Genomic DNA, 12383 nt, shown 5'->3' on the forward strand with positions numbered 1-12383 from the left:
CCTTCCCACCCCAGTCCAAGGAGGCTGTCCTGGTCCTAAACCAGTGTCTGTCTTCAGTAATGGACTAGATGGGGGCAGACAAGTTGAAACTTAATTCAGACAAGACAGAGGTGCTCCTGGCCAGTCAGAAGCCAGATCGGGGAATAGGGATCCAGCCTGTGTTAGATGGGGTCACACTCCCCTTGAAGACACAGGTTCGCAGTTTGGGAGTACTCTTGGACTCTGCTTTGAACCTGGAGGACCAGGTCTCTTCTGTGACCAGGAGTGCTTTTGCAGAAGCCAGATTTGGTCATGGTGGTACACGCCTTGGTTACATCCCATTTGGACTACTGTAATGGGCTCTACATGGGGCTGCCTTTCAAAAGCGTTTGGAAAAAAACAGCTGCCAGGCTGTTAACAGGGGCAGATTACAGAAATCATACAACGCCTCTGTTGAAACAGCTTCATTGGCTGCCAGTTAGTTTCTGGGCACAATTCAAGGTGCTGGTTATTACCTACAAAGCCCTACATGGCTCAGGTCCACACTATTTGGCAGACCGTTTCTCCTGGTATGAACCGGCCTGGACTCTGAGATCCTCTGGAGAAGCCCTTCTCTCCATCCCAACACCATCACAAACACGGTTGATGGGGGCACGAGAGAGGGCCTTCTCGGTGGCTGCCCCTAGACTCTGGAATTCCCTGCTCAGGGAGATCAGAATTGCTCCCTCCTTGATGGCCTTCCGCCAGCAGGTGAAGACCTACCTGTTCACACAGGCGTTTAAGGAATTGCTATAAGGGCAGGCTGGGATGTTGGACCATTTTAAAAATTTGATAAAGTTTTTTCTATAAATAGTTTTATCTTTTAAAATATGTTTATTCTTTTAATAACTGTTTTAATACTGTAATATTTTAGTTCCTTTTTAATGTACTTTTAAAAATGTTTTTAATTGTACTGTTTTTAATGCTGTGAAGCAGCTCTGAGTCCCAGTCTTGGGAAAAGAGCGGGATACAAATAAATATAATAAATATAATAATAATAATAATAATTTAATACCTGGTAATGCTACTTTTAAAAAACACAAAATGAGTACCAGTTATTTATTAGTCTTGAAATCTTGTTTGGGTATGTTCATTAAGTATATTTTAATAAAAACTAAACTTTCAACAGGATAATGGCAGCTAACATATGTTTAATAAAAACAACAACATTTAAAGCTCTGTCCCTTTTCCTACTTCCTTACCTTTAGTACAGTGAAGTCCATTTATTTTCAAATGTATCCTTCATTTGTTTAATACATCTACTGATACATTTAGAGAAATCAGGGACATTGCATTTTTGCACTACTTGAGAGTCAGCAGATTATGGTCATGATAAAAATGAATGATATAGCTAGGGGAAACTAAGCCTTGCTAAAAGAGAAAAGATGTAATTTGAAGTATAACAGATACAGAGGAACAATTACCTTTTCTAGGTCTGGCTCTTCCAATGCAAGCGCAAGCTCATTATTGTCCATTACAGAGGCAGCTGCTACATCTAGTGGAGTAGAACCCCTCATGGAAGGAGAAGCTGGAGGAAAAGATAGGAAAATCCACAGCAGACAAAATGATATTACAGCTATGCTTCTTATACAGCAGAGGGCAGCAGTTACCTGGCAGTTGCAGCGAAGCTCACATGTTTATTTACGTATTTTTTCTTTTTAAAGTTACTATAAAATAATTGCATGAGTTCCAAAACTTGTATTTCTGTGCGTGGTTCTCATTTATGTAAATTTACAGCACTTTATAAATAAAGTTTAATAATAATAATAATAATAATAATAATAATAATAATAATAATAATAATTTATTATAATTTTTCTGAATTTATCTTAAAGCTGATAAATATTGTGTTTTTTTCTATCTCTCTCTCTCTCTCACACACACCTATATAAACATGTGCATACTACATTGGCATGCTCAGCTATACATTTATTTATTTGTTTTATAAGAAACACGTTACACTCACTTTCATATTAAAAATCTCAAGGTAGTTTACAATAAAATATGCATAGAACTAGTTTGTAGAGTTTCACAATATTTACATTCCCAAAACTCAAATGTTACCAAAACTGTTTCAACAACTAATGGAAAAAACAGTATCAGTTACAGCAACGGTCAAATCAGTATCACAGTAGATAATAACATGAATTTGTGATATGGTAAATCTAGGTTGAATCTCCCTTATCCAGAATGCTTGGGACCAGAAGTGTTTTGGATTTTGGATTTTTTCAATTTTTGGAAAATTTGCATATATATAATGAGATATCTTTGAAATGGGACTGAAGTCTATGCATGAAATCCATTTATGCTTCATATACACATTATACATATAGCCTGAAGCTAATTTTAAACACAATATTTTAAATACTGTTATGCATGAACCAAAGTTTGTGTAGACTGACTAACCAGAAAGCAAAGGCATCACTATCTCAGCAACCCATGTAAATACTTCTGGATTTTGGACTATTTGGGATTTCAGAATTCCAGATAAGGGATACTTAATCTATATGGGTTAATTACTTAAAATTATAGAGCATACCAAGTCCCACACTGCTATTTTCAAGTAAGTAGCTGAGATGCTCAAACATGGCTTTTTGATTCTGGCGACTGATTCGACAGAAATAACATAAGAATCGACAACAACTTGCTACCATTTTTGGAAAAGCAATCTATATAAGGAAAACAACCACAGAAAAATAGTATTAATTTTTGCTCAAATTCTGCGTAAATTAACAACACACATGCAGCATACAGAAATGGGGACACATACATTGCATGTGGAACTTCCCATGATAATAATGGGAATGTGTCTATTTGTTTTGCTATTTCTTCTTTTGTCCCAGCATGACACCCAAGCAATCATTAAATTTAAAAAACCCTCCCCCATAATTAAATCATCATATTAAAAACAGCACTAAATTAAAAACAGTTTAAAAGCATTTTAAAAATAACAAATAGGGGGGAAAGTGTAGCACTACCCATTATAATCCATTCTGCAGCAGCCAGGGCCAAAAGTCTGTCTGATTGATATGGTCTTTACCTCCTGATGGAAAGAGAACGGAGAGTTCTACACTCTGGGAACAGCCAGTGAAAAGATTCTCTCACATTTCCTCACTCATCAAACATCTGTGAAGGTGATGGTATCTTGCCTCAAAGATCTCAGAACTCAGATGGGGAGATACAGTCTTTCAGACAGTCTGGACCATCCTGAACCACCTAGTTCATCTTCTTCAGACTCATGGCTGTGGCTTCTCTGATTGAATATCTACCTAGAGTGCAATCATTCTGTTTTCCTACTGTCCTCCATTTTACCAAGCCTCATAGTCTTTTCTAGTGAGTTCCTTCTTCTCATTACAGGGGAGATATATTCTCTGTAACCAGTTTCATCTAGAGTATGGGCACAAGATTTAGGACACCAGGAAGTCTCTGAATATTTTCCAAAGGGGACCCCACTTAGAATGAGTTAGTATAACCTAAACAGAAATGTAATCAATGCATGTGTCACCATGATCAGAATTGACATTTCCAGGAACACACACATCTGCAGACTGTTTTAAGTGTGCAAATACACCCACAGAAACTAAGGAGCCCAGAAACACAGGCTCAGGGCTGAGTTCAAGAGTATACCCAAGCTGTGAACCTGAGGCTTCAGAGGAAATGCAACTGCATCAGCATAGGCTGTTCTCTGATCTCTGATCTCCTTTTTGAGCAAATATGTAATCGAATGATGACATCTCCATGCATTCAAGTTTATGCCTTTGGGAAAGGGAAAAATGCTAAATTCTGTTGACCCTCCTTCACCATCCCATGCCCAAAATGGCCTTATAGATACCTGATGATTCCAAATCTTGTACATCTTATGAGATTTCAAATTAGGATTTGCATGTTGTAAGATCTCATGATAGCAAACAACCTGTCTACTCTGAGATAACTGTGTTATGAACATTCATGAATAGTCACACCGTGGTGGGAAGCAAGGTGTCAGCTCCCTGTATAGTGCACCCTGTTTACTTTGTAAAGGGGATCACTTGAGGGCCATTAGTTACTCTCGTTACAATTAGAGAGACTGATAAAGGAAAGGGCAATATTCTTAGTAATAGAGAGGGGTGAAGAAAGAATTCAGTAAAAACTGGGAAGAGAGACAAACTTTGTTAAAAACATGTAGCTGTATTGGTATTTATTTTCACTACCAAAGACACATTTTTGTTGTTATTGTTAACTGCCAGGTGACCTTGTGAATCAGATATCTCCCAGACCCCCTATACTCAACCTCTCTACTCGGGTCCTTCAGACTCAAGTTCATGACCTTCCTGATTGATTCTAGTCATTTGGCATAGTCTTCCTCTCTTTCTATGACCTTCCATCTTCACAAGAATTATTGTCTTTTCTAATGAGTCATGCCTTCTCATGATGTGGACAAAGTATGACAGCTTCAGATTTGTCATCTTGGCTTCCAGGGATAGTTCAGGCTTGATCTGTTCTAGGACCTTTGTTTGTCTTTTTGGCCTCTGAAATCTTCTCCAGCACCACATCTCAAATGAGTTGATTTTTCTCCTATCAGTTTTCTTCACTGTCCAGCTCTCACATCTGTATATGGTGATGGGGAATACAATGGCTTGGACTATCCTAACTTTAGTGTTCAAAGTTATGTCTTTACAATTTATGGTCTTGTCCAGTTCTTTCATAGCTGACCTTTCCATTCCTATTCTTATTTCTTGACTGCAGTCTCTGTCCTTATTGATGTTTGATCCAAGTTACAGGGACCCTTTAACTACACTTAAAATACTTTAAACAGGGCTATCATATCACCTCTTAACCTTCTTTTCTCCAGGTGATTGGTAACTGTTCTGTTTCTCCATATTCTGTTCTAAAAGTAGCCTCTTATCCTAAGTACAGTTCTCATCAGGAATATTAAATGTATCAGCACTCCCATTTCTTTAAGAGCATTTTCATAGAATCATAGAGTTGGAAGAGACCACAAGGGCCATCCAGTCCAACCCCTGCCATGCAGGAACTGTCAATCAAAGCATACCCAATAGATGGCCATCCAGCCTCTGCTTAAAGACCTCCAAGGAAGGAGACTCCACCACACTCCAAGGGAGTGTGTTCCACTGTCGAACAGCCCTTACTGTCAGGAAGTTCCTCCTAATGTTCAGGTGGAATCTCTTTTCCTACAGCTTGCATCCATTGCTCCAGGTCCTGTTCTCTGGAGCAGCAGAAAACAAGCTTGCTCCCTCCTCAATATGACATCCCTTCAAATATTTAAACAGGGCTATCATTTCACCTCTTAACCTTCTTTGCTCCAGGCTAAACATCCCCAGATCCCTCAGTTGTTCCTCATAGGGCATGGTTTCCAGACCCCTCACCATTTTAGTCGTCCTCCTTTGGACATGCTCGAGTTTCTCAATGTCCTTTTTGAATTGTGGTGCCCAGAACTGGACACAATATTCCAGGTGGGGCGTGACCAAAGCAGAATATAGTGGCACTATTACTTCTCTTGATCTAGACACTATACTTTTATTGATGCAGCCTAAAATTGCATTGGCCTTTTTGGCTGCCACATCACACTGTTGACTCATGTTCAACTTGTGGTCTACTTGGACTCCTAGATCCCCTTCACATGTAGTTTAATTCAGCCAGGTGTCCCCCATCCTTTATCTGTGCATTTCATTTTTCTGCCCTAAGTGCAGTACCTTACATTACTCTGTGTTGAATTTCATTTTGTTAGCTTTGGCACAGCTTTCTAGTCTATTCATGTCATTTTGAATTTGATCCTGTCCTCTGTAGTATTACCTATTCCTCCTAGTTTGGTGTCATCTGCACATTTGATGAGTATTCCCTCAATTCTGAGATCCAAGTCATTGATAAAGATGTTGAATAACACTGGCCCCAGGACAGAGCCCTGTGGGACCCCACTGGTCACTTCTCTCCAGGATGAAAAGGAGCCATTGTTGTGCACCCTTTAGGTACAGTCAGTCAACTAATTATAAACCATGTAACAGTTACTTTGTCTAGACCACATTTTACTAGCTTGTTTGCAAGAATGTCATGGGAAACCTTGTCAAAGGCCTTACTGAAATCAAGATATACTATGTCCACAGCATTCCCTTCATCTACCAAGCTGGTAATTTTATCAAAGAAACAGATCAGATTTGTCTGGAATGACTTCTTTCTCTGAAATCCATGTTGACTTTTTGTGATTATGAAATTGCCTTCTAGATGTTCACAAACTCTCTGTTTAATGATCTGCTCTGGAATCTTTCCTGGTATAGATGTCAGACTAACTGGACGATAATTGTTGGGATCCTCTTTTTTTTCCCTTTTTGAAGATGGGGACAACATTTGCCCTCCTCCAGTCTGCTGGCACTTCTCTTGTTCTCCAGGAGTTCTCAAAGATTATTGCCAATGGCTCTGATATTACATTTGCCAGTTCTTTTAATACCCTTGGATGTAGTTCATCTGGTCTTGGAGACTTAGGCCCATTACAGACGGCCCTGAAAATACGGACTGGGTCCGTATTAGGGTTAGAAAGGGGCATCACTTCCTGACGCCCCTAACCCTAATACAGACCCAGTCCGTACAAAATGGCGGTGGCCATTCCACACAGCCGCCACCATTACGATGTCACGACCGCGCCGCCTCCAAATGCGGTGGCGCGGATGTGATGTCTTTGCGCCGTGTGAGGGCGCCTAGAGCACCCTTTCCGCGGTGCAAGAAGGAGCTCCGAAATGGAGCCCCTTCTGGGGTTTACATCGCTGGGCGCTGCCTTTACATGGCTGCGCCCAGCAACGCAGAGGAGAAAGGGGCCAAGCAGCCCCTTTCTCCTCCTCCCTGCCATCGCCGGGTGTCCTTGGGGCTTGAAGCCCCAAGGACACCCCTTTCCAGGCTGTGGGGAAGCGGCCTTTTGCTGCTTCCCCGCAGCCTGCAAAGCGGCGGATCGGGGCCTCAGAGGCTGCCATTCTGGCAGCTGAGGCCCCGATACAGCAGGGAAAGGGGCGGGTGCAGGCCGCCCCAAATGGGCGGTCTGTAACCCGCCTTAAATTCATTTAGATTAACAAGATATTCTTGTACTATCTCTTTTCCTATTCTGTGCTGAAATTCCCCTATTATGTCCTCTGCTCCATTTTCCTCAGGTTGAGCTCCCTTTTCCTTTTCTGAGAAGACTGAGGCAAAGAAGGTATTGCGTAATTCTGCCTTTTCTCTGTCCCCTGTTAACATTTTTCCATCTTCTCTATGCAGTGGCCCTCCCATTTCCTTCTTCTTCCTTTTGCTGCAGACATATCCAAAAAAGCCCTTTTTGTTGTTCTTAATCTCTCTAGCAAGCCTGAGTTCATTCTGTGCTTTAGTTTTTCTGACTTGACCTCTACACAGGTTAGCTATTTGTTTGAACTCCTCTTTGGTGATGTCTCCGTTTTTTCCATTTTTTATACTTGTTCTGTTTAAAACTTAGCTCAGTTGAAAGTTCCTTAGTCATCCATCCTGGTATCTTGAGACACCTCCCATTTTTCTTTCTCACTGGAACTGTTTGAAATTTTGCCTTCAATATCTCCCTTTTGAGAAACTCCCATTCGTCTTGAACTCCCTTCTCATTTAGTATTGCTGACCATGGGATCACCCCCAGTATTTCTTTAAGTTTACTAAAATCAGCTTTCCTAAAGTCTTGAATGCATGTCTGACTATGTCTGGCTTCTCCTTTCCACTGTATAGCAAACTCCAGGAGAACATGGTGACTTTCACCTAATGATCCCACCACTTGCACCCCATTAACCAAATCATCCTTGTTGGTAAGGATCAAATCTAGAATAGCTGACCCCCTTGTTGCCTCTTCCACCTTTTGGACCATGAAATTGTTTCCGAGGCAAATGAGGTATTTGCTAGAACTTGAGGATTTTGCTGAGTTTGACTTCCAGCAAATATCAGGATAGTTGAAGTCACCCATCACTACTACATCTCTCCTTTCTGAGTGTGTAGTCATCTGTTCTAGAAAGGCATCATCCAATTCCTTCTTTTATAGCTTTTTGTAATGTATGTAGTCAGAGGCTTTGCTATAGTCCATGAAGCATATGCTGATAGTCTTCTAGAATTTCTTGGTTCACTGTATTACCTATTGTATGGTTATAGTGTGGTCCTTAGTGCCTCTTCCTTTCCTGAACCCTGCTTACACTTCTAGAATTTCTCTTTCTATATATGATTGAAGTGCAGAATTATGCAGAACTTTGAGCAGAATTTTGAATGCTTTTGCATAATTTTGCCTGTGTAGGAAATTAATGCTATGGTCTAATGGTTGCTGCATTATTTTGTGTGTCCTTTTTTGTGGATGAGGATGTATATTCCAACTGGCTGGCTATTGTTTTGTTTTCCATATTTTTTGGCATATGTTAGTTAATACTGGAGCTAATTCTCTGTGTGGATTGTAGCAGTTCAACTGGAATATCATCTGTTCCTGGTTATTTGTAGTTGTTTTCAAGTGTTTTCCGACTTATGGTAAGCCTAAGATGAACCTTTCACTGGGTCTTCTTAGCAAATTTCTTCAGAGGAGGTATGCTATTGCTTTTCCCTGAGGCTGAGAGGATGTGACATGCCCAAGATCACCCACTGGATTTTATGTTTGAGTGGGGAATCAAATCCTGGTTTCCAGAGTCACAGTCCAACACTCAAACCATTAAGCCCTGCTGGCTCTCTCCTGGTGATTTATTCTTCCCAATTTCTCTAAGTGCATCTCCCACCTCACTATCTAAAATTTGGGGTTCATCTTCATATGATTCTTCATTCCATTTGTCTTTCATTTTTCATCTCTTTTATATAGCTATTTTGTATATGTTTCCATCTTTTTTTAAATTTCATCTTGATCATGTAGCATGTTCTTCTTCTGCTCCTATGGCCAACCATTTACTGCTCCCTGCAAGTACAACCCTTTTTCAGGGTTCAAAATATGGCAGCCAGGCTTGTCTCAGGAACATCTAGGAGGGACCACATTACTCCGGTTTTGAGGTCCCTCCACTGGCTGCCTATCAGCTTCCGGGCCCAGTACAAGGTGTTGGTTATCACCTTTAAAGCCCTAAATGGCTTGGGTCCAAGCTATCTCAGGGACCGCCTCCTCCCGTACAATCCTCCCCACGCTCTCCGGTCCTCTGGGAGGAACTTACTACAGCCTCTAAAATCTAGGCTTGCGGCGACCTCCCAGAGGGCGTTCTCTGCTGTCGCCCCCAAACTCTGGAACGACCTGCCGGATGAGATCCGTCAGATAACATCATTAGACAGCTTTAAAAAAGCGGTCAAGACGGATCTCTTCCGGCAGGCCTTTCCAGATTAACCATCCCGGCCCAGGTTCCCTGATTCCCTCATTCCTCCCGTGGCCCCATCTTAGTGATGGTCGAGGATCAACAGAGGGGTATCAGGGTTTTTAGTTTTTAATTGTTGTTTTTATGCATTGATATTGTGTTTTAATATGTTATACTGTTTAATACTGTCTTAAGGGGGAGGGATAAAGTGTTTTTAATTGTCATATTTTATATTTTACTGTTGTTAACTGCCCGGATTGGTTTGCCAGAGGGCGGTATACAAATAAATATTATTATTATTATTATTTTCCTTCCTTTGTTAAGTTTGCTAAAAAGGAGCCATTCAAATGTTGCTGGTTTTCCTATGATCTGCCAGCCAAATAGCAATGTTGCATGTGTCATTAAGGATAAGGAAGGTATAAATACTAAAAAACAAAACAAAACAAAAACCCAAGAAAACAAAAAACCCAATAATTTCAGTCTCACAGTAAAAGCGTCGGAATGATGCATTTCAACAACATGCATCATAGAAGGCATGTCTGGGTCAATGCTCAAAGCCATTAGCAATTTTCTTCTGTCATTTAAAAGTATCTGTCATACATATTAGTCAGCCTAAGTAAAATGCATTCATGTTTGGAGCCACTAAAATACCAAAAGTGAGTGCTATTGTAACCCACATGAGTTGATGGATTGGCCCAGTGGGTGGAAATCCCAGTGGCAGTACTTACTTAGTCCAGAAAGAGAGAGAAAAATAGAGAGTTGGAAGGGAGAGACTTGCCAGGGATAAGCATGAATCACTTTGGATTTGGTAGTAGGATTAGAAGTATGTATTTAGGAGGGGACAAAAGGGCAAATTCTGTTAATGTATAGAGTGTGTGAAAATGTTCAGATGTAACATTTTGGAAATGGTTATTCACTTTGCAGAAGCCTAGACTTGTCTGCAGCTGGGATTCAAACTAGCAGGTGATGTCCAAGGTCACAGTGTGTGCCAGAGAGCACATAGCAAGATGTAAATATACTGTGTCATCTTTGCAAGGGGGAAAGTATTCCAAGATGCACAGGAAATTGTACAGGAAGGGGTTGAGCTAGATTGCCACATGGCAAATGTGTATATAAGCTCAGATGTCCATTTGTACAGTTTGTGGGCTTGTAGTTGGTGGATGGTGTTGGTGATTGTTCTCACATGTGTCTTTGGCAACAAATAAACAAAGTGCCTCTACGGAGATAAGCCAGGAGCCGGTGTGCCTTTCTTCTAGCAGCTGTTTTCCTGACATGCCCTGGCAGCCAACAGTTGTTTATCTTCAACACAAGGCCTCCATGTTTACTCTGCACGCTCATGTTTGCATCAACAAATTCCTCATACTGGAATTTCTATTATGCATCTACAATTATCTGGTATTTTTATTTAGGACTTTAAGATTTCATCCAAGGTTGTATACTGTTGAGCAGAGTTTTAGAAGGAAGTCCTGCACTTGTACCTCATTGTATGCATGGAACATTGGTGATTGGATATGTATTCAATTTATTATAGAATATGGTACATTGTTTTGATTTTTATTGTTTAACAGCGTTATTGTTCTTGCAATATTCATTCATAACTGGCCTCATAGAACCCAAGAAAGACATATTCTGCAGTAACTGTTAAGCCCTCAAAATTTCACCTGTGAAGTGTTATTAGAATCTTACTTATCCAAACCTTGAAGTGGTTTTTTTAACGTTGTCTTATTTAATTGACTGGAAGTATATTATGTATTAAATTTGGATGTTATTTGATGCAATATTTTATAATTCTGAATTGCTGTCATTGGTTTTATATTTTATCATGTGAATGGCCTTTGGCTTAAGCATGAATAAAGATTAAAGATTTCTATTTCTATTAGAATCTTACATTTTAAACACACTGTATTGAAACATCACATCTTGAAACACATTATTTTACAAATATTTTTGAAATCCATTTTAACACCATATACCTAAATCCAGTTCTTAATCCTATCTATTAAATCTTGGTACTTAATAAATGGATACATGTGCACTTTCCATTGATTCAGTGGTTTGCTCTAGTTGGAATAAATATTGGATTTAGGCTATAACATCCATCTGTCCTCCATATAGATATGCATTATGGAAAGCTTGAATCTGTCTGTCTGTCTGTCTGTCTGTCTGTCTGTCTATCTAGTAAGTATTAGAATATATTTTAGAAACCTTTAGATCTTATTTTTTCTTTTCAGATTCATCAATTGTATATTGTACCCAATTATTTCTCTCCACATCTAGATTAGTTTTACAACTATACAGGGCCACACAGATTCTCATGTGAACAACCTAACCAAGATGTTGTAACATAGGAAGTACAACAGAAGCAAAGTTACAATAAGGGAAATTCCACTTTTTTGAATGAAAGGAACATGTATTAGATTAATTAGGCTTTATATAAATTGATGGGACTGTAAACTGCAGGATCTGTCCAAAATAAAAAGTAGAAAAGTGTTTGCGTGAGAGAATTCTGGCACAAAGTGGAACGAAATAGCAGAACACTTTTAACCTCCCATTTGGAGTTATTCTCATATCATTTTACTCTAAGTCCTCTAAATTACTTTGAAGCTTTCAAGGCCTTTAAACACATTTCAAGGTTAAAAGTTATACATAAAAAACTGCACTGTGTTCCAATTAAAACTGTTGTGCTGAAAGCATAAACACAACTTGTTTTGCTATTTGTGACTGGAAGGAACACTTCATGCTGATTCTTCCTTAAACAAACTAGGAATCTCAATTCCCAACATCTTTTCTTTACATGCTCTTTATAGCCCAATAATAATTATTACAACAACAACAACTTGCCTAAACTACCTTGCTGTGCATGGAGTTGACAGCACAGACTATATACCCTGTACATGCTCAACACATTATCTTTAATTTCTTATAGTTTAGCAAAAGACATAATAAAAACACTCATGAAATTACCTGAGATTTGTCTCCTCCAAGCACATTTACCATTACTTCCATAACAGTCTCATGCATACCAAGTACTCTCATTAGGTTAGGATGTTGATAAAATACTTTGTTGTTCATTATATCTCTAAA

General features: G+C 39.6%; 1 protein-coding gene across 1 annotated transcript in view; it reads right to left on the reverse strand.

The window, feature by feature from the left end:
- Window positions 1-12383, reverse strand: part of RYR3 (ryanodine receptor 3) — a 423771-nt gene that overhangs the window by 203805 nt on the left and 207583 nt on the right. Inside the window, 3 exon segments of the mRNA XM_042477733.1 lie at window positions 1443-1546; window positions 2558-2687; window positions 12264-12378. Of these exon segments, the coding sequence (XP_042333667.1) occupies window positions 1443-1546; window positions 2558-2687; window positions 12264-12378 (349 nt within the window).

This window comes from Sceloporus undulatus, chromosome 1, assembly GCF_019175285.1.
Source record: "Sceloporus undulatus isolate JIND9_A2432 ecotype Alabama chromosome 1, SceUnd_v1.1, whole genome shotgun sequence".
Taxonomy (NCBI): Eukaryota; Metazoa; Chordata; class Lepidosauria; order Squamata; family Phrynosomatidae; genus Sceloporus; species Sceloporus undulatus.